A 21,405-nucleotide genomic window follows, 5' to 3' on the forward strand; every position below is an offset into this window, starting at 1 on the left:
CATATAGCCAGGCAGTGAAGGCTAGACCTGGAATCTAGTTTTTAGATAGTTAGAAGCTTTTATTTAGAGACACACACTACATATCACACACAACATTGATAAAGCACAGTTCCAGTCTGCTCCTATATATAGGAGCACAGGTGAGTCCCCAGTTAGTGTCATCGCCTGATTACAAATGAATATCCAATTATTGTTTAATTAACATCCATCTCCCAAATTCACTTTCCTCCTTAAAACCTACCCCTTTGATCAGATTTTTTTGTCATCTTCTCAAATGTGGCTTAGTGCTAAATTCCGCTTTCTAACACTGGGTTAAATTCTGCTTTCTAACACTGGATTAAATTCTGCTTTCTAACACTGGGTTAAATTCTGCTTTCTAACACTGGGTTAAATTCCGCTTTCTAACACTCCTGTGAAGCACCTTGGAACATTTTGTTACATGAAAGGAAGTAAATAAGTTAATGCTCAGTGTTAGTAAGCAGTTTTTAGTTGATGCTCGGTGTTGTTAACCAGTAATCCATTAATATTAATGCTCAGTGTTATTAGCCAGTAATCAGTTAGTGCGAATGCTCAATGTTGCTGTCTGATAATCAGTTGGTGTTGATGCTCAGTGTTATTAACCAGTAACCAGCTGCTCTTAATGCTCAGTGTTGTTGACCAGTAATTGGTTAGTCTTAATGTTCAGTATTGTTAACCAGTCACTGATGAGTGTTAATGCTCAGTATTGTTGACCCGTAATTGGTGAGTGTTAATGCTTGGTATTGTTAACCAGTAATCGGTTAGTGTTAACGCTCAGTGTTATTAACCAGTAATTGCTGAGCGCTAACGCTCAGTGTTATTAACCACTAATCAGTTAGTGTTAATGCTCGGTGTTATTAACCAGTAATTAGTTAGTGTTAATGCTCGGTGTTATTAACCAGTAATCGGTTAGTGTTAATGATCAGTATTGTTAACCAGTAATCGGTGAATGTTAATGCCCAATGTTATTAACCAGTAATCAGTTAGTGTTAGTGCTCAATATTGTTAACCTATAATTGGTGAGTGTCAATGTTCAGTATTGTTAACCAGTAATTGTTTAAGGTGCAATCAGTGATCCCTTAGTTGAAAATGAAACCATTCAATGTCTGCAGAATTAAACCCCTTACCAGTGCCAGATGCACAGGATTTCTTTTTCCATTCTGTTCTGTGAATGTGGTAGGTCAGACAATCTGGAAGGCCAGGTTTAGGCAAGCTCACCGCTGTAGCGAGATGGACTCCCCCCAGTAACACTGAGCCACTATCTTCTTGTCTCCCTCTGGCAGGACGTGCTGATGAACTTGGCAAAGGCTGTGGCGAATGCGGCTGCCATGTTGGTCCTAAAGGCAAAGAATGTGGCCCAGGTGGCTGAAGATACGGTCCTGCAAAATGGAGTGATCACTGCTGCCACACAGTGTGCTCTCTCCACCTCCCAGCTGGTTGCCTGTGCAAAGGTGAGTGGGTGGCAGGAACTGTAGGAGGAATGATCTCAGAATTCCTCTACAATGGTTCCACACGGACTATGACTGCATCAATTCAGAGGCTCTTATTTTGCGTAGGTCTTTGTTGTGATTGCTGTGGGTTTGGTCCCATAAAGGCCACAAATGGTTGTTGCAGTGGGTTGTTGACCTTTGACCTCTGGGTATTTCGGTCAAGCCAGCCTAATTGGAATGAATGAAAGCCTCAGCTCTCAGCTGTGGGAGAAACCTCGGCCTGTTCCCAAAGGCCTGGTACCCACAGCACAAATAGCCGGTGTTAATCCGGCCGACTGAAATGGTTCTGGAGATGGAAGGTGGAATGATTTCCCCCGTTATGAGCCTGGGGCACTCTCCCGGGTTACATCACAATACAGGGAGCTTTCCTCTCCACCTCATTGTGCTGTACCCGACTGTGAGTGTCTGACGTTGACACAATGATATCCATCTCTCAAATATTGCATTGCTCATCACCACCATGCTGAAGTTGATAAATGCCAGTAATTTATTGAGGGGGGGAGATTTGCAGAACTATGAGAATAAGCAGGTTGGTGGAACTAATTGGGATAGCTCTTTTAAAGAGGTGGAATGGGGTGAATGGTCTCTTCCAAGATCCCGTGATATCTGGTGAATTTGGGTTAGCGTGGTGTATATGTGGTGTATATGCGGTGTATATGTGGTGTATATGTGGTGTATATGTGGTGTATATGTTGTATTGGATGTGACTTGAGACTCCTGTGAAGTTCCACGTTGAGAGCCATTTGCTTTGATGTTCCCCTGGTCTGGCACAGGTGGTCAGTCCAACCATCAGCTCCCCTGTGTGTCAGGAGCAGCTGGTCGAGGCTGGGAAACTGGTAGATCGCTCGGTGGAGGGCTGCGTCAAAGCCTGCCAGGCGGCAACGGATGATACCGAACTCCTGAAACAGGTCAGTGCCGCAGCGAGTGTGGTGAGCCAAGCCCTCAACGACCTCCTCCAGCATGTGCGTCAGTATGCCAGCAAAGGGGAACCCATTGGACGCTACGACCAGGCTACTGACACCATCATGACGGTTACAGAGAGCATCTTCAGTTCCATGGGTGATGCAGGTAAGTGGGAGCAGCTCAGAGGAGCATCCGCGTGTCTGAGAAAGAGATTTGAGCAAGAAAGCCAAGGCGATTTCCAAACTCTTTGAATAATGAGCCCTGAATGGTTGATGGGAGGAGCTGGTTGCTGGCTCTTTAAAACCAGAGTGTGCTGGCTTCAGGCCAGCTCATGCTCCAGGTTTTCACAAGTGTTTAGTTTGTGGTCTCAGCGCTGATTGTCTAGTGCAGGTTACTGAACTCCCATCTTAGTTTTCCTGAAAGATGAGGATTTTAATCGAAATATTCTGCCTCAGTTCTGTTAATAAGATGATAGCAAAATGTTGCAGATGATGGAAACTTTAAATATAAACTGAAAATGATGGAAAACTCAGGTGAGAGAAACAGAGTTAACAGTTCAGGTCATTGACCTGAAAAGTATGTTTTTTTTTAAATAAAAAGACCACTGAATATTGGGGAGATATCAGTAGATTGGCAAGATTTGGAAATGATCATTTTGACCAAGCAATCACTGTCCCAGTACACTTGCATCAATAACTGGAGGAGCTAATGTTACATCGGTATGGGAGTAATCTGGTAACTAACAGTCAGTGGGGCTTTAGTTGGGGCTAACACCCAGCTGACCAATCTCCTTGACTTATTTACAGGAGAGTGGTAGATGGGGGAATATCCCATGTCCTGGTGTATTTAGAATTTCAGTAAAGTCTTTGATAAAGTGGGAGAAACTCCAAGTGAAGCTTGGGTGTGGATGGTCACAAGAGGAGGTAGTTATGAGGATGTTTGGATTTGCAGGAGGATTGAACGGAATGCCCAAGAATCTTCTTGGGGTCTTTTCTGCTCTTAATTTTTTTTATTCATTCGTGGGATGTGGGCATTGCTGCCTAGGCCAGCATTGATTGACCATCCCTAATTACCCTTGTTCATAGGGCATTTAAGAGTCAACCACGTTGCTGTGGGTCTAGAGCCACATTTAGGCCAGACCAGGTAAGATTTCCTTTCCTAAAGGAGATGAGTGAACCAAATAGATTTTGTGGTCATCATTAAACTTTTGATACCAGATTTTTAATTGAATTCAAATTTCACCATCTGCCTTGGTGGGATTCGAACCTGTGCCCCATGAGTATTCCCCTAGGTCTCTGGATTACTAGCCCAGTGACAATATCACTATGCCGCCAGCTCCCCTGATCTACACAAATATCCTGGATACAGATTTGAAGGCAATGTGAATCTAGACAGGGGAAGTTGAGTCATAGCAAGGACAAGTGAACCTTGGAAGGGGTTGAAGTAATGGTCGAGGTGTTTCCAGGGACTATGCAGCAGCTCCTCAGCAACCATTAGGGGGAATGGTTAACAAATGGGAACTGCTGAGTTCAATGGTTTGATTGGCTGGGCAGTGTTGAGTAACAGTGAAATCTGTGACCCACAGGAGAGATGGTTCGGCAGGCTCGAGTGCTGGCCCAGGCCACGTCGGATTTGGTGAATGCCATGCGATTGGACGCAGAGGCAGAGAGCGATGTCGATAACTCGAAGAAGCTACTTGCTGCTGCCAAGCTTCTGGCCGATTCCACGGCAAGAATGGTAGAAGCTGCAAAGGTATTTAACACCTCCCTGTCTGTCTGAAACCCCTTCTTTCTCAACGAGTGGACAAATCCAAGTGGTTTGTCAACAAATTGATGTATTTTTAGTTCAGTCTTATGTGGTTAACCCTTTACTCTAGGCTTGACTATTCCAACTCGCCCCTCACTGGTCTCCCACTTTCTACCCTCTGTAAACTTGAGGTCATCCAAAACTCTGCCTGTATCCTAATTCTCATCAAGTCCCATTCCCCTCTCACCCTCATGTTCGCTGACCTACATTGGCTCTTGGCTAAACAATGTCTTGATTTTAAAATTCTCATCCTTGATTTTAAATCCCTCCATGGCTTTGCCCCTCTGTATCTCTATAATCTCAACCAGATCCACAACCCTCCCACATATCTCCGGTCCTCTAATTCCGGCCTCTCGCGCATCCCCCATTTTAATCGCAGCACCATTGGCGGCCTTGTTTTCAACTGCCTGGGTCCCAAGCTCTGGAATTTTGCCCCTAAACCCCTCTGTTAATAGCACGTTAATTCTATTGTCAGGATACACAGATGAAGGGCATTGTTTAATTAAGCACTATGAGCGCGTGTTAATAATGTCAATCGGAGAAAGCTGGGACACTGGGTTGAGTGGAGGAGGGCTGTGAGACTGAGCAATCCACTCAACTCTCTCAGTAAAGACAAGCTCTGTCTTGTTTCAGCTTCACTAACCAGTTTGGATTCTGTTAACAATCTCCTACTCTCAACTTTGCTTTTGTCCTTTAAGGTGCTCCTTAAAACCTACCTCCTTTGACCGAGCTATAGTTTTATAATGTTCCTGGGAAGCACTTTGGGACACTTCATTATGTTAAAGGTGCTATAAGTTGCTGTTGCCCTGTGAAGGGCATTATTGTAGAAGGGTTACAGACAGAAGGAGGGCATTCAGCCCGTCTTGTCTGTGCTGGAATGATATCAAACCTCCACATGGGGCTTCTGCGGTTCAAGAAGGCAGCTCACCACAACCTTCTCAGAGCTTTGAAACATGGGCAATAAACACCGGCCCTGCCAACGGCGCTCACACCCTGAGAATGAGTAATATAGAGTAATATAGAGAAATATAGAGTTGATGTGAATTGAAGCCTTTTTTTAATATAAAATCAAAAATACCTGGAAAAACTCAGCAGGTCTGACAGCATCTGCGGAGAGGAACACAGTTAACGTTTTGAGTCCAAATGACTCTTCATCAGAACTAAGGAAAAATAGAAAAGAGGTGAAATATAAGCTGGTTTAAGGGGGGGGGGGGTGGGACAGGTAGAGCTGGATAGAGATAAAAACAAAAAACTGCGGATGCTGGAAATCCAAAACAAAAACAGAATTACCTGGAAAAACTCAGCAGGTCTGGCAGCATCGGCGGAGAAGAAAAGAGTTGACGTTTTGAGTCCTCATGACCCTTCAACAGAACGGATGACATCTTTTGGCAATCTCCACCTATCACTGGCCCTCTATCCAGCTCTATCTGTCCCACCCACCCCCCTTAAACCAGCTTATATTTCACCTCTTTTCTACTTTTCCTTAGTTCTGTTGAAGAGTCATACGGACTCGAAACGTTAACTGTGTTCCTCTCCGCAGATGCTGTCAGACCTGCTGAGTTTTTCCAGGTGTTTTTGTCTTTGTTTTGGATTTCCAGCATCCGCAGTTTTTTGCTTTTTACCTTTTTTTAATATCATGAGCTGTGAATGTCCGAGCATCAGTTTTCCTGATGCTTCTCCGTGGTTTTGCCCTGTGTTGAGTGCAGTCGACCCCGGGTTGTCACATTCCCCTGATGAACAATGTGCTTTCAGTTCTCTGCAGAGCTGCACACTGGGACTGTATGTTGTTAGCTGACATTCACAAGGGCGTGCGGCTGGGTCATCGTGATCAAATCAAAGCAGCTATTTAAACATTAAAGACAAAACCCTGTCAGGTAAAAACACAATTCATTGTAAAGGCCGGATCACTTATTTTCCAGGTTTCACTGGGCACAGTAGCCCTGCTGGTTGTGATACTAGACGAACAAACCAGAGGGTGTCCGTTTAAACCCCAGCTCTGAAATTGAATTCAGTAAATCTGACAATTAATGGGTTGGTGCACGGAAAAGTAACCTTGAACACTGCTGTAAGAATGAGTTCACTCCGTGTTCTTCAGACAGGAGAACCTGCCACAGCATCTACTGGCCAACGAGTGACTCTTAGTGCCCCACATCCCACATCCTCTGCAAAAGCAGATTGGCGCTGAATATTCCCTTCCCCAGCGTGCCAAGCACATTTCTGTAAAATTGTAATGTTGATTACAAGTTTTCCGCAGTTATCTGCCAGCCTTAAAAAAGAGGTCAGGATTGGCTTCTGCAGTCAATCTTTTCCATGTCCCCTGGCGCTGATTAAGAGCTGCTGCTACTCATTCAGTCTCGAGTGAAGCAGGGCCTAATGCAACCAACTGAATAATAAATGAGGAAACAAAGGGACCAGATGTGAGGCCGGTTAAAGCATTACTGCTGCTGTTGTTCAGGAGGCGTTTGAGCATCTGGACGAATGACTGGCGTATTGTGCTTTCTGTGAGGGGTGGTAAATGGAGAGAAGGACTGATATTACCCTCACGGTTTGTGTGGGATGGTCAGAGAGAATGGCCTTAAGTGACCGGGCTGCATCATTTTGCCTTTCAGCTGAGTTCCTTCATTGGTGCTGCTATTTGAACTGCTCCTGTTGCAATGCGCCTAATATAAAAAGGTTCATTTAAAAATAGACAGAAACTCACCAGAACCCCTCTTTGGTACATGGGCAGAGCCCCCTTTCAGCGCTGTGCCCCCTGCAGCCTAACCCCCTTTACAGGCTGCCCTTGGGGCTGAATGAAGTGATCATTTCTTTCACTTTTAATGGATGAATGACCAGCTGGGTTGCAGGTCATAGTTATAGTAACATAGCGACATTTGGAAGATGAGGAGGCCATTCAGCCCCTCAAGCCTGCTCTGTCATTCAGTCAGGTCATGGCTAATCTGCACCACCACGCCATCTACCCACCACGACTCCATATCCCTTGACAGTTGTGGATCGAACAAAAATATATGGATCTCAGTCTCGAAAGCTCCAATCTTCAGCCCTTTTGGAGAAGAGAATTCTAGATTTCCACTGCACATGGTGTGGATTCAATCCCGATTGAGTTCCTATTTGTGGGATAAAAAATATGCCTCTGCTGGAAATGTGAAATTAAAACCAGAAGATGGTGCAGACGCTGGTCACTGATCTGAAATGTTAACTCCATGGGCTGCATTTTCCCCCCTGTCGGGGAGGGGTTGTGCGGGGTCGGTCGGGAGCGAGCGTGGACCTGATCAGCATCCCCAATCGGGGCTGCACCAGCGGGTGGGCCAATTAAGGCCCCCCCTCAGCGTGACGCTCGCCTGGAAGTGCTGAGCGCTCCCTGTGCGGGTGGTGGTGGGAGGGGGATTTCCTGAGTCAGGGCCGGCACTCTCGCGAATGCGCGTGACAGAGTGCAGAAATCTCCCTGTGGCTCAGAGCTGCCTCACGGAGATCAGTTTGATATTTGAAAACTGAAATAAAGTCATTAAAAACTTTTAAAACGTGTTCCCCTATGTGACACTGTCTGGGACATGTCGAAGAATCATTTTTATTGAATTTTAAAACACTTCATGAAACTTCATCCCGCCCGTGGATGAGGTTTCATGAAAAATGCGAAGGCCGCCTGGGCTCTTCACCTGCCCCCCCGACCTTAAGGTTGGACGGGCAGCTCAGTTAATTGAGTTAATTCATTTTTAACAGGCCTGAATAGGCCTTTGACAGTTCGGCGGGTGCACAGCCAACTCGTGTGTGTGCCCGCCGGACTGAAAACCCAAATGATGTGCGGCGATGTCGAGACGCACGCCCGACATCACCACCCGCCATTTTACATGTCAGCGAACGGGCCCCACCCCCACTCTCCAACCAGAGAATTCAGCCCCGTGTCTCTCTCCACAGACACTGCCTGACCTGACGAGTAATTCCAGAATTTTCTGCTTTTAATTTTTCTAACTTTTTAAGATCACGTCCCATTGTCCTTAACTCCCCTGCCATAGGGAATAGTTTCTCTGTGGGCGCCCTATCGAATCTTTCCCATCATTGAAACATCTGATCCGATTGCCCCTCGACTTTCTGAACTCCGCAGATAGGAATCCAGGTTGTGCTCTTCTTGTGTACGGCCCTGTCACTCCCCGGGTCTGGCGAGGACCTGAGGCCTATCTGCTACAACAACAACTTGCAATTATTTAGCACCTTAAACATGGGAAAACCAAAGTACCTCACAGGAGGATAACCAGACAAAATTTGACACACAGCCATATGAGGCCACATGCTTTGGTCAGGTGAGGTGACCACATTTATTTTATTAATTCATGGGTCCAATGCAGCATTTTTTGCCCATCCCTAATTGCCCTTTGAGAAAGTGAGCCAGTTGGCCAACAGAGTAGGTTTAAAGGAGCATCTCAAAGCTGGAGAGAGAGCGGGGGAAGGTTTAGGGAGGGGATTCCAGAGCTTAGGGCTCGGGTAGCTGATGGTGTGGCCTCCGGTGGTGGAGCAGAGATTGTTGGAATGTGCAAGTGGCCATAGTTAGAGGAGCTCGGAGAGCTGGGAGGGTTGTGGGGCCAGAGGAGATTACAGAGATAGGGAGGGATTTAAACACGAAGGTGGGAATTTCAAATCTTCCACCCGCACAACTTTACACCTGATCCGTTACCCTCGCCCCCGCCCCAGCCACAGGTACCACTAAGAGCTGAAAGAGGAGCCAGTCTCTGCCGTGTTTGTCTGTGAATATCAGAAACCAGATGCCTGATCATGAGACAGTCCCGGCCAGTATGAGCAATGCAGCCGGAACCCCAGAGTCTTGGCTAGCCTGGGAGAGGAACGATAAGTCACACATCTCCAGGGGTGCCTGGGAAATGAAAGCTCGTGTGTGAACTACAGAAGAAACCATTCTCTATTCTGAAAAGCGTGACACTGGCTTGAGGGGTCTGGTTTAAACTGCTACATCTGGATGAATGTGCCAGTTTTCTCAATCAAGGGATAAGCATATGTGAAACCAGTAAGGCTATTTTATTTGGGACTTCATCACCTGAGGATAAGATAACTTTAATGTTTGAAGGTGGAAGGACAAATTGGGAACCCTGTTAAAAAAGCTGATGGTATCCTGGGCTTTATAAATGGAGGGGTAGAGTACGTAAGTTAGGATGAACCTTTGTAAAACACTGGTTTAGGCCTCAGCTGGAGTACTGCGTCTAATTCTGGGAGCGATGTGGGCCATGGGGAGGGTGCAGAGGAGATTTCCTGCAATGGGAGCAGCGATGTGGGAATTCAGTCATGTGGGGAGACTGGAGAAGCCGGGATTGTTCTTCCTCGAGCAGAAAAAGTTAAGGGGAGATTTAATCGAGGCGTTCCGGATCATGAAGGGTTTGGATAAAGCAAATAGGGACAGTTTCCTGAAGTAGGAGGGTTGGGAACCAGAATTGGCAAAAGATTCAGGCATGATGAGAAAAAAACAAATGAAGATACGAATTGGGAGCAGGAGTAGGATTGCTCAGCAAGTTGACCTCAATGCAAAGGTGGTGGAAACAGATTCCAGATTCAATCATAACTTTCAAAAGGATTGGGTAAATATTTGAAGAGGACTTATTTGTGGGTCACTGAGAAAGAGCAGGAGGGCCCCTTGTGCCTTTTCCATTCTCTGAAGGAACTAACCAATAACTACTCAGCTGCTCTTTCCCATAACCCTGCAATGTTTTTCCCTTCAGATATTTATCAGATTCACTTTTGAAAGTTCCTGTTGAATCTGCTTCCACTGCCCTTTCAGACAGCGCCTTCCAGATCACAACCCACTGTGTTTAAAAAATAAATCTCTTTGTCTTGTCTCTGATTTCCTTTTTCGTTAGTTCTCTTAAATTTGTGTCCTCGGGTTACTGACCCCTTTGTCTCTAGCGACACTTTCCTTTTGTTTACTCGAGCAAAAATTATTCATGGTTTTGAACACCTCTCTTCAACACTTTCTCTGCTTGAAGGAGAACAGTCCCAGCTTCTCCAGTCTCCCCACATGTACTGAAGTCCCTCATCCCCGTTCCCGTTCCAGTAAGCCTCTTCTGCACCCTCTCCAAGGCCTTGACATCCTCCCTAAAGTAAAGGGCCCCAAATTGAATGCCGTACTCCAGTTGAGGCCTAACTAGTAATTTTGCAAAGGTTTAGTATTATTAGTACTTGGGACTATGATGTTATTGCTATTACAGAGACTTGGTTGAAGGATGGACAGGATTGGCAGATAAACGTTCCAGGATTTAGATGTTTCAGGCAGGATAGAGAGGGATGTAGAAGAGGTGGGAGAGTTGCACTGCTGGTTAAGGGGAATATCACAGCTGTACGACAGGAGGACACCTCGGAGGGCTCATGCAGCGAGGCAATATGAGTAGAGCTCCGGAATAGGAAGGGTGCAGTCACAATGTTGGGGGTTTACTATAGGCCTCCCAATTGTCGGCGGGAGATTGAGGAACAGTTATGTAGGCAGATTTTGGAAAGATGTAAAAGCAATAGGGTTGTTGTGGTGGGTGATTTTAACTTTCCCTATATTGACTGGGAATCACTTAGTGCTAGGGGTTTGGATGGTGCAGAATTTGTAAGGTGCATCCAGGAGGGCTTCCTGAGACAATATGTAGATAGTCCAACTAGGGAAGGGGCAATACTGGACCTGGTATTAGGGAATGAACCCAGCCAGGTGGTCGAAGTTTCAGTAGGGAAGCATTTCGGGAAAAGTGACCATAATTCCGTAAGTTTCAAGGTACTGGTGGATAAGGATAACAGGAGTCCTTGGGTTAAGGTGCTTAATTGGGGGAAGGCTAATTATAACAATATTCGGCAGGAACTGAGGAATCTAGACTGGAGGCGGATGTTTGAGGGCAAATCAACAACTGACATGTGGGGGGCTTTCAAACGTCAGTTGATAAGAATTCAGGACCGGCATGTTCCTGCTAGGATGAAGGATAAGCATGGCAAGTTTCAGGAATCTTGGATAACCAAGGATATTGTAAGATTAGTCAAAAAGAAAAGGGAAGCATGCATTAGGGCTAGAAGGCTGGGAACAGATGAAGCCCGTGGAGAATATAAAGAAAGTAGGAAGAAACTTAAGCAAGGAGTCAGGAGGGCTAAAAGGGGTCATGAAAAGTCACTGGCAACCAGGATTAAGGAAAATCCCAAGACCTTATATATACACATGTAAAAAGCAAGAGGGTAGCCAGGGAAAGGGTAGGCCCATTCAGGGACAGAGGTGAGAATCTGTGTGTGGAGCCAGAAGAAATGGGAGAGATACTAAATGAGTACTTCTCATCAATATTCACCAGAGAGAAGGACTTAGCGGTCGATTTGTCTAGGGAAGAGTGTGTAGATAGCCTGGATCATGTTGAGATCAAAAAAGAGGTGTTAGGCGCCTTGAAGAATATTAAGGTGGATAAGTCCCCAGGGCCAGATGGGATCTACCCCAGAGTACTGAGGGAGGCAAGGGAGGAGATTACTGGGGCCTTGACAGAAATCTTTGTATCCTCACTGGCTACGGGTGAGGTGCCAGAGGACTGGAGAATGGCCAATATTGTTCCATTGTTTAAGAAGGGTAGCAGGGATAATCCAGGAAATTACAAGCCGGTGAGCCTTACGTCAGTGGTAGGGAAATTATTGGAGAAGATTCTTCGTGACAGGATTTACTACCATTTGGAAGCCAATGGACTTTTTAGTGAGAGGCAGCATGGTTTTGTGAAGGGGAGGTCGTGTCTCACTAACTTGATCGAGTTTTTTGAGGAAGTGACAAAGATGATCGACGATGGAAGGGCAGTGGATGTTATCTACATGGATTTCAGTAAGGCCTTTGACAAGGTCCCTCATGGCAGATTGGTACAGAAGGTAAAGTCGCACGGGATCAGAGGTGAGCTGGCAAGATGGATACAGAATTGGCTTGGTCATAGAAGACAGAGGGTAGCAGTGGAAGGATGCTTTTCTGAATGGAGAGCTGTGACTAGTGGTGTTCCGCAGGGATCAGTGCTGGGACCTTTGCTGTTTGTAGTATACATAAATGATTTGGAGAAAAATGTAACTGGGCTAATTAGTAAGTTTGCAGACGACACTAAGGTTGGAGGAGTTACAGATAGTGAAGAGGATTGTCAAAGGATACAATGGGATATAGATCGGTTGAAGCCTTGGACGGAGAAATGGCAGATGGAGTTTAATCCAGACAAATGCGAGGTAATGCATTTTGGAAGGTCTAATACAGGCAGGAATTATACAGTAAATGGCAGAACCCATAAGTGCATCGACGGGCAGAGGGATCTGGGTGTACAGGTCCACAGGTCACTGAAAGTGGCAACACAGGTGGATAAGGTAGTCAGGAAGGCATATGGCATGCTTGCCTTCATCGGCAGGGGTATTGAGTATAAAAGCTGGGAAGTCATGCTGCAGCTGTATAGAACCTTGGTTAGGCCACACTTGGAATATTGCGTGCAATTCTGGTCGCCACATTAACAGAAGGATATGGAGGTGTTGGAGAGGGTGCAGAGGAGGTTTACCAGGATGCTGCCTGGTCTGGAAGTTATTAGCTATGAGGAGAGGTTGGAGAAACTCGGATTGTTCTCACTAGAGCGACGGAGATTGAGGGGTGACTTGATAGAAGTTTACAAAATTATGAGTGGCATGGACAGAGTAGATAGTCAGAAGCTTTTTCCCAGGGTGGAAGAGTCAATTACTAGGGGACATAGATTTAAGGTGAGAGGAGAAAACTTTAGAGGAGATGTGCGGGGCAAGTTTTTTAGGCGGAGGGTAGTGAGTGTCTGGAATTCGCTGCCAGAGGAGGTGGTGGAAGCAGGTACGATAGTGGTGTTTAAGAGGCAGCTTGACAAATACGTGAATAGGATGGGAATAGAGGGATACGGACCCCGGAAGTGCAAAATGTTTTAGTTTGACAGGCAATATGATCGGCGCAGGCTTGGAGGGCCGAAGGGCCTGTTCCTGTGCTGTACTTTTCTTTGCTCTTTGTTTACCATAACTTCCTTGTTTTTCTTGCTGAATTAGTAAAACCGAGAGCCCGGTTTGCTTTTGAACTGCCTTATTTTGCACTGCCATTTTCAGGCATTTGCATATATACAACCTCAGGTCCTGCACTGTGTTTAAAATTGTAATGTAGTGTATGGTAAAACACACCTTTAAAACACAGTGAGATAGATTCAGCACTTGGATAAAGAGTGATCCACCACCGTTTCATACAGTGGAGGACTGACTGGGTGTTGGAATCGTGGAACAAACAGCTGGATGTTGAGGTCCAGATGGTTGGGCAGGGGTTGGCTGAATGGTCACCTTGATCACTATCTATCCTGCGACCAAGCGAGTTTTGTCCCCCCCCTCCATCTCCCGTGAGAAAGGTCCTCTTCTCCCCGATGGTCACCATCTCAGCAGCTGTTGGACGTAGGGTGGACCTCAGCTCTTCAATGGGCTTTACCAGTTCATTGTGTTTTTTCAGAAAATGTAAAATAATCACTAACCATCTCTTCATACGCACGAACGCTCAAGAGGAAATTAAACCTTTGTCTGGCATTTAATTTTGTTACTTTGTGTGTTTGGAGAGATTTTAAATAAAGCCAATTTAAATTAAATCAATTGATTTTGAGAGTCGTGCTTCCCCGAGTCCTGCCTGGACTTGTCAATGTGTTTGTACATAGGGGAACCTGCAGAGCCAAATACCCCTCACTGCAAGTAAATCAATCATCAAAGGTTTTTGTTTAAGTTTGCAAAGGTTTATGTAGTTCGAGCAGTTTGCTTTCTGGAGAGGTTTGAGATATTTTCAAAGCACTATTAGAGGTTTGTTTAGTTTGGCAACTGATACATTGCTTTGTGCAGAATTTAAATAAAACTAATCAGGAAAAGAAGCAGTCTTGGTGCCAATTTATCATTGCCAGGAGTACGATGGTGATTGTTAGGAAATTCTGTTGCTGGTCCTCCCAAATCATCCTGACTCTTTCTCTATCATTCCTGGGTGGAGCTTAAATTCAGTTCGGTGGCGAATATTGGGTGTGCTTTTCCTGCTCAGTCAGGGTGGTATCATAACCTGGAGTTTTAATTCAGCTGACCATTACTTTTTAATTATTAATCCCGACTGTTGCTGCCTCTTATCCCATTGAATGTTACAGCACACCTAACATGGCTGTTCAGCTGTGATGAAGCTGGGCTCTGTGTTTGCTCCTGGTGTCAGGATTGTGTATCCCTGGGTTAGGTGAAGAGTAAAGCCCCCCCCCTGCTGTGCCCCCAAGCCATAGGCCTCGATTTCCACCCGGCACAGAGCAGCGTGTGAAGAGTGTGCCAGTACCCCTGACAGCCGCTGAGACTGCAGGCTGGCGCTGAATCCGACCCAGTTTTGTGCTGCCCACATTGGACACAAACTGCAAATGATTTGCCTGCTGCTGGGGGAGAGAGAAAGCTTTCACCCCATTGGTCTGAAATAGATCTGGTTACAGAGTCAGATCCCGTCCTACTCTGCCAGACTCAACAAAACTATTCAGCCCGGAGTTGACCTTCAGGTAACATACCCCCTCCACCCTGAAAAAGAAATAACTTTTCGTCCCTTTCACACTCTCGGAGCGTTTCAAAGCCACAACCACCTCGATAAGTTTGTCCACCTCAGCTCGGGTGCCTCACCTCCAGACTTGACCACCTGTGGCCACTCCTAACTGCCCATACTTCATAAACCCCCAAATGCTGCCCCTATCTTGTCTCACACTAAACCCACTGACCCCTCACCCCTGCACTCACTGACATACATCAACTTCCTGCCATCTCCTCCAAGCTCTTTCCTCTTCCCCAGACACCTTGTTCCTCTGAGCCTGGGTTCTTGTACATCTCCCTGAGTTGTCTCATCTACAGGACACGCCAATTAACCGACCTCCCTTTTAACTCTGCCATTGGCAGCAGAGTTCTCAGCCTCTTGCAACTCACTACAACCCCCGCCCCCCCCCCGAATTCACCAGCTCTGCTCTCAAAAACTCTCTCAAGATCCTTCTCTTGGTCAGAACCTTTGCTCAGGAAACCTCACCTTTCCTGACTCAAAGTCGCCTGTTTCCGATGTGTTAAGTGTCAGTTATTAGCCTCAGAGTCAGAAGGTTATGGATTCGAACCCCATTCCAGAGACTGAAGAACATTGTCCAGGATGACCAACCAGGGCTGCCCTGCCAGAGGTGCCATCTTTCAGATGAGACTTTAAACTGAGGCCCCTTTGCCACCTCAGTGGCTGTAAAAGATCCCATGGTAATATTTTGAGGGAGAGCAGAGGAGTTCACAAAGCATTAGCTTGTCCCAGGCTGCAATGTGGTGTGCAGGCCTGGGCACCCCACACTTTAACAAGGCCCTTGTGGAGAAAGTGCAGAAAAGATGGTTCCGGGAATGAGGGATGAAAGTGATGTAGATAACTGGAGAGCTGGGGTCATTCTCCTTACAGCAGAGAAGGCTAAGAGGAGGTTTGATATAGGCACTCGAATCATGGAGGGTTTAAATAGGATAAATAAAGAGAAAATGGCCTTGAACTTTGGTCAGGTGAGGGTGGTCAGCACTGTAGTTACCCAGGAGTTAAAGTGGTCTTAGATCTTCTAACTTTCTCTGGGTAGCTGTTGCTGTGAGATAGTCAGAACCATCTGAAGTTTGTGATTTAAATCACGTTTTCAGATGGTTCCCATTGCAGGGCAACTGCCCAATGGAAGTTTGAACTTCCCAGGCAATTGCCGTACAATCCTTACCGGAGGACTTCCGGGGCTGCGGCTGGGGGAGGGGGGAGGAGGGAGGGGGTCCCCAGTGCATCTTTGGGATACACCCTCCCTGAGTTACAGTGCCCTGGAGCTCGGCAGTTGTGGGCCATAGTTCCCAATAGCTGACCTGTTGATTGCCAGAAAACATCAATCAAAAGAAATGTTTGGCAAAAGGACCAACTGTGACCTAAGGAGCGGCTCGGGTTTGGAATACTCTGCCTGATAGGCTGGTGGATACAGATTCAGCCTTCCTAAGGCCATTGCAGTGATATGAGGAAGGAGTGGAGTGGGACCAACTGCATTGCACTTTGAAAGAGCTGGGACGGACTGGATGGGCCAAATGGCCTCTTTCTGTGCTGTGCTGTTCCATATTTCTAGGTGTTGTCATTTGGATGAGATGTTAAACTGATCTGATCTCTCTCAGCCGGATGTTAAAGATCCCGTGACACGATTTTGAAGAGGAGAGGAGTTCATCCCAGTGCCCCAATCAATATTTACCCCTTGACCAAGCTCACTAAGACAGATCACCCAGCATTACCTCATTGCTGTTTGTGGAAGCTTGCTGTGCGCAAATTGGTTGCATTAGAACAGTGGCTGCACCTCATTGGCTGTCAAGCGATTTTGGATGACTTGAGTTGATGAAAGGAGCTGTATAAATGTCTGCCCTTTTGTGAAGCCCCTGGAGACAACCTTTCCATTAAAGGAAATACCTCAGTGGAAGTTGTTGTTGTTGAGGAGTGTTCAGACACTCTCTGCCTGATATAAATGAAGATAGTAATAGAAATGGTGCAGGTTTCAGTTTCGAGCCTGGTGAGGGTTTTATAGTTGAATCTGTTGAAATAGTTTGAATGGCGCAGGCTGTCTGTAGAATTGGCACTGAATCATGTTGCTACCTTGGGAGTTGTCACATGGGACTCTGGCTACCTGGTGTACTGCAGCCTCTACCTGGAGTACTGCAGCCTCTACCTGGAGTACTGCAGCCTCTACCCGGAGTACTGCAGCCTCTACCTGGTGTACTGCAGCCTCTACCTGGTGTACTGCAGCCTCTACCCGGTGTACTGCAGCCTCTACCCGGAGTACTGCAGCCTCTACCTGGAGTACTGCAGCCTCTACCTGGAGTACTGCAGCCTCTACCTGGTGTACTGCAGCCTCTACCTGGTGTACTGCAGCCTCTACCTGGAGTACTGCAGCCTCTACCTGGAGTACTGCAGCCTCTACCTGGAGTACTGCAGCCTCTACCTGGTGTACTGCAGCCTCTACCTGGAGTACTGCAGCCTCTACCTGGAGTACTGCAGCCTCTACCTGGTGTACTGCAGCCTCTACCTGGTGTACTGCAGCCTCTACCTGGAGTACTGCAGCCTTTACCTGGTGTACTGCAGCCTCTACCCGGAGTACTGCAGCCTCTACCCGGAGTACTGCAGCCTCTACCCGGAGTACTGCAGCCTCTACCCGGAGTCCTGCAGCCTCTACCCGGAGTACTGCAGCCTCTACCCGGAGTACTGCAGCCTCTACCCGGAGTACTGCAGCCTCTACCCGGAGTACTGCAGCCTCACCATCTACAGAAACAGGATGATAAAGTTTGGAGCCCTGCTCTTGACATCTCCGTCACTCTCTGGCTGGCTGCCAGCTCTGTACTCTAACCTTGCCACATGGGAAATAGGCATTAGAACCTCCGCTGCTGCACTCAACTCTCCATGTTGGCCCTTAAATTTCCCTTATCACCCCTGTGCTCACTGACCTACATTAGTTCTCAGTCAAGCAACGTCTTGATTTTAAAATTTTCATCCACTGTTTTATGGCCTAGTTCTCTCCTCCCCCCCCCCCACAATCTCTGTAACCTCCTCCAGGCCACAGCCTTCCGAGATATCGAACTTTGACCTCTTGTGCATTCCCAATTTTAATTGCTGCACCATTGGAGGCTGTGCCTTCAACCACCTGGGCCCTAAGCTCTGTAATACTCTCCATAAACCCCTCCAGCTCTTGACCTCACTTTCCCCCTTTAAGACACTCTTTAAACGCGACCTCTTTGACCCAGTTTACAGTCATCAGTCCCAGTATCTCCTCAGTGTTATAGTTTGCTCCATAACACTCCTGTGAAGCACCTTGGGATGTTTCATTATTCCTATCTATCGAATCGTTGTTGAGAGGCTTTGCAGGTTTCACTAAGGCTTTCTTGGTGCTACAGCAAGCAGTTACCCTTCAGCGAGAGCAGGCAGGCAGGCAGCGAGTGTTAATGAGATATGCAGTCGTACAGGCTCTGAGTACCAACCCTGGTCACCATTGCTACCCACACGCCTGAGGTGTCTTGCCTTTTTTCCAATGTCAGGTTGTGACCCCACGCGAAATTGACATTGCTTTATTTTGTTCCCTAATGCTAACCAGGTAAACTTTTGCCCTAACTGGGTGAAGCTCAGTTATCTCTCTGCCCTTATCCTGAGTGGCTAACGCTGTGAAATCTCTTTCCTCTTGTGTACAGGGTGCAGCCGCTAACCCAGAAAACCAGGACCAGCAGCAGAAACTCCGCGAAGCTGCTGAGGGCTTGAGAGTTGTCACCAATTCAGCAGCTCAGAACGCCATCAAAAAGAAGCTGATTAATCGGCTGGAGGTAACGCATTCCATTTCCTTCAGAGAAACTGTTATTGGAACTGGGTTTCGGGAATCAGAAGGGCTATTTCACAGCACACAAGCTGTGCTGGCTCTGCAAACTCACTAATGCTGTTACTGAAAAGAGAGACATGTTACTGGAACTTTCCATTCTGCATTCATCAGGAATACGCAAGAATGTCAAACTTCATTTGATCATGACAGTTTATACTGCAGGAGAGAAGGTTGCTGATTGGTTCGCAAGTCAATCCCGCTTGGCTGAGGTGCTACCATGGAGAAAGCCGTGGGGAGTATAGGCTCCCCTAGCTCCCGGGAAACTCAAAAAAGGCACACACTATGCTTGAACATTTTCCTTTTTGTTTAGAGAGAACGGGTGCCTGTGCACGAGTATCTTTTGCTTCTAGCAGGCATAAATGAGCCACATTATGAGCTTGACTGATTATCTTAAACCGGTTGTTAGTGTAGGAACATAGGAACAGGCTATTCAGCCCATCGAGCCTGTTCCACCTTTCAATGGGATCCTGGCTGATCACCCACTTCAATGCCTTTTTTCCAAGCTATCCCTATATCCCTTTACATCATTGGGTATTTAGAAATCTGTCAATCTCTGTTTTAAACACACTCAGTGACTGAGCTTCCACAGCTCTCTAGGGTAGAGAATTCCAAAGATTCCCAACCCTCTGAATAAAAACATTTCTCCTCATCTCGGTCCTAAGTAGCTTCCCCTTGGCAGTGGCTTCCCCCACTGGCATCCTCCTGCTGTTCCTATGAATTCTTTCTGTGGTGCTAGAAAACTGCGTAAAGGTGGGGGAGAACTACTGCAGGCAATCTGCAAGGAAGGCGATGTAGAAAATAGCCCAGGTGTGTCCTGCACATACAAACCATGACAAATCAACCCGGCCAATTACCGCCCTATGGGTCTACTCTCGATCATCAGCAAAGGGTTCATTGGCACTGCTATCAAGCTGCACTTGCTTAGCAATAACCTGCTCACTGATGCTCGGTTTGGGTTCTACCAGGTCCATTCAGCTCCCAAACTCATCACAGCCTTGGTTCAAACATCTTCAGAAGAGCTGAACTCCAGAGGTGAGATGGGTGTGACTGCCCTTCACATCAAGGCCGTGATTGTTTGAAATTTGGCATTCTTGCATTTGTCCTGATGAGTGCAAGATTGAAAAGCTTCAACAACATGTCTTTGTTTTTAGCGATATTCATCACAGTTACTATTGGGAAATCAAACTAAAGTTTGCAGAATTGTGTAGCAAAATATGCAGCTCAATTTCAGGCAGAAACTTCTGGCCTAAACCTTATCTGAGTTTTTTTAATGTATTCTCAGGATGGGGGCATCACTGGCTAGATCAGCATTGCTTCCCCATTCCTAATTGCACTTGAGAAGGTGGTGAGCTGCTGCCTTGAACAACTGCAACCTACTTGATAGAGGTATGCTCATAGTGCTGTTAGAAAGTGAAGGAACAGAGATATATTTCCAAGTCAGGATGGTGAGTGACTTGGAGGGGAACTTCCAGGTGGTGATGTTCCCATCTATCTGCTGCCCTTGGCCTTCTGGATGGCAGTGGTCGTGGGTTTGGAAGGTGCTGTCGAAGGAGCCTTGGTGAGTTCCTGCAGTGCATCTTGTAGATGGTACACACTGCTGCCACTGTGCGTTGGCGGTGGAGGGAGTGAATGTTTGTGGATGGGGTGTCAATCAAGCAGGGCTGCTTTGCCCTGGATGGTGTTGAGTTCCTTGAGTGTTGTGGGAGCTGCACTCATCCAGGCAAGTGGGGAGTATCCCATCACACTCCTGACTCTAATGAAGAAAATTGAATAGAACAACTGGAAGTAATGCTGTTCTGTTTAACTGAATGTTGTATAATTCCCTGGATGTTTGTTGGTTCTGAGGCAGTGGTCTATAATTGGCAGGATGGTATTCTGAGGCTATAGACTCGAACATTCTCATATCAGCTCCAGCCATGGACACGTCACAATCCTTTGACTGTTGGGGAAAGGATTTCTTATGAAACGTGAGGTCGTTCACCTCTTACAAGTTGATGCAAAATGAGCACAAGACCTTTGGTCTGATAGACCCTGGCCCAGTGTGACCTTGCTGGGAGTGTGAGGCTGGAAATGTGAAGGCTGTGTTGTCCCTTCACCTGATCTTCCACTGAAGATACAGATCAGCTTTGATTTCATTAAATGGTGGAAAGATACGTAGGGCTAAATAGCTTCCTGATGTTCCTATGAATTCTTTCCGTGGTACTAGAAAACTGCGTAAAGGTGGGGGAGCACAACTGCAGGCAATCTGCAAGGAAGGCATTTTGTAAATGACAATCTAATTCAACGCAGACCCGGAAGTGAAGCTGAGGCCCTCCCAGTCCGTGTGGCACTGACAACTTGCTGGATAATCTCACTGAATTGTCTATGGAACCAATTCAAATATTTAATGTCGGAATAAATTGGCCAGTAATATTTACAGGAGTAAATGTACCTGCTGTCCATCTTTTTGTTTAAAATGTATTTTTGTTTACTCTGTTCTTATTTAGAATGCGGCCAAACAAGCAGCAGCTGCAGCAACGCAAACTATTGCCGCATCCCAGAATGCATCGTCATCCAATAAGAACACAGCGGCACATCAACAACTGGTCCAAAGCTGTAAGGTAAAGGCCAAATAGTAAAGTTTCCAAGGGTTTGGTGTGAAGTGATGTTGGTTTCTCTTCTGGTTGTTAGTTGATTAAGAGTTGAGAACATTTCCTGAGCAAATCTCATTCAAACGTTCACCCTCCGGTTAAATCTGGCGAAAAGGGGGTTGGGAAATGGGGCGCTGACCTTTCACCTCTGGTTCACAG

The 21,405-nt window shown here is 46.5% G+C and overlaps 1 protein-coding gene across 5 annotated transcripts in view; it reads left to right on the plus strand.

Annotated features, from left to right (window-relative positions):
- The window catches only part of LOC144670145 (talin-2), a 345,177-nt gene that overhangs the window by 177,618 nt on the left and 146,154 nt on the right, over nucleotides 1-21,405 (plus strand). For all 5 annotated transcript variants that reach the window (XR_013573826.1, XM_078532616.1, XM_078532619.1 and 2 more), the window contains 5 exons: nucleotides 1,302-1,469; nucleotides 2,282-2,576; nucleotides 3,997-4,163; nucleotides 18,435-18,563; nucleotides 21,103-21,216. Coding sequence is in view for 4 of the 5 variants with exons in the window: in XM_078532616.1 (XP_078388742.1) it covers nucleotides 1,302-1,469; nucleotides 2,282-2,576; nucleotides 3,997-4,163; nucleotides 18,435-18,563; nucleotides 21,103-21,216 (873 nt within the window). In the remaining variant the exon portion in view is untranslated. The remainder of the gene's footprint in view (nucleotides 1-1,301; nucleotides 1,470-2,281; nucleotides 2,577-3,996; nucleotides 4,164-18,434; nucleotides 18,564-21,102; nucleotides 21,217-21,405) is intronic.

This window comes from Cetorhinus maximus, chromosome 30 (genome assembly GCF_964194155.1).
Source record: "Cetorhinus maximus chromosome 30, sCetMax3.hap1.1, whole genome shotgun sequence".
NCBI classification, from domain to species: Eukaryota; Metazoa; Chordata; class Chondrichthyes; order Lamniformes; family Cetorhinidae; genus Cetorhinus; species Cetorhinus maximus.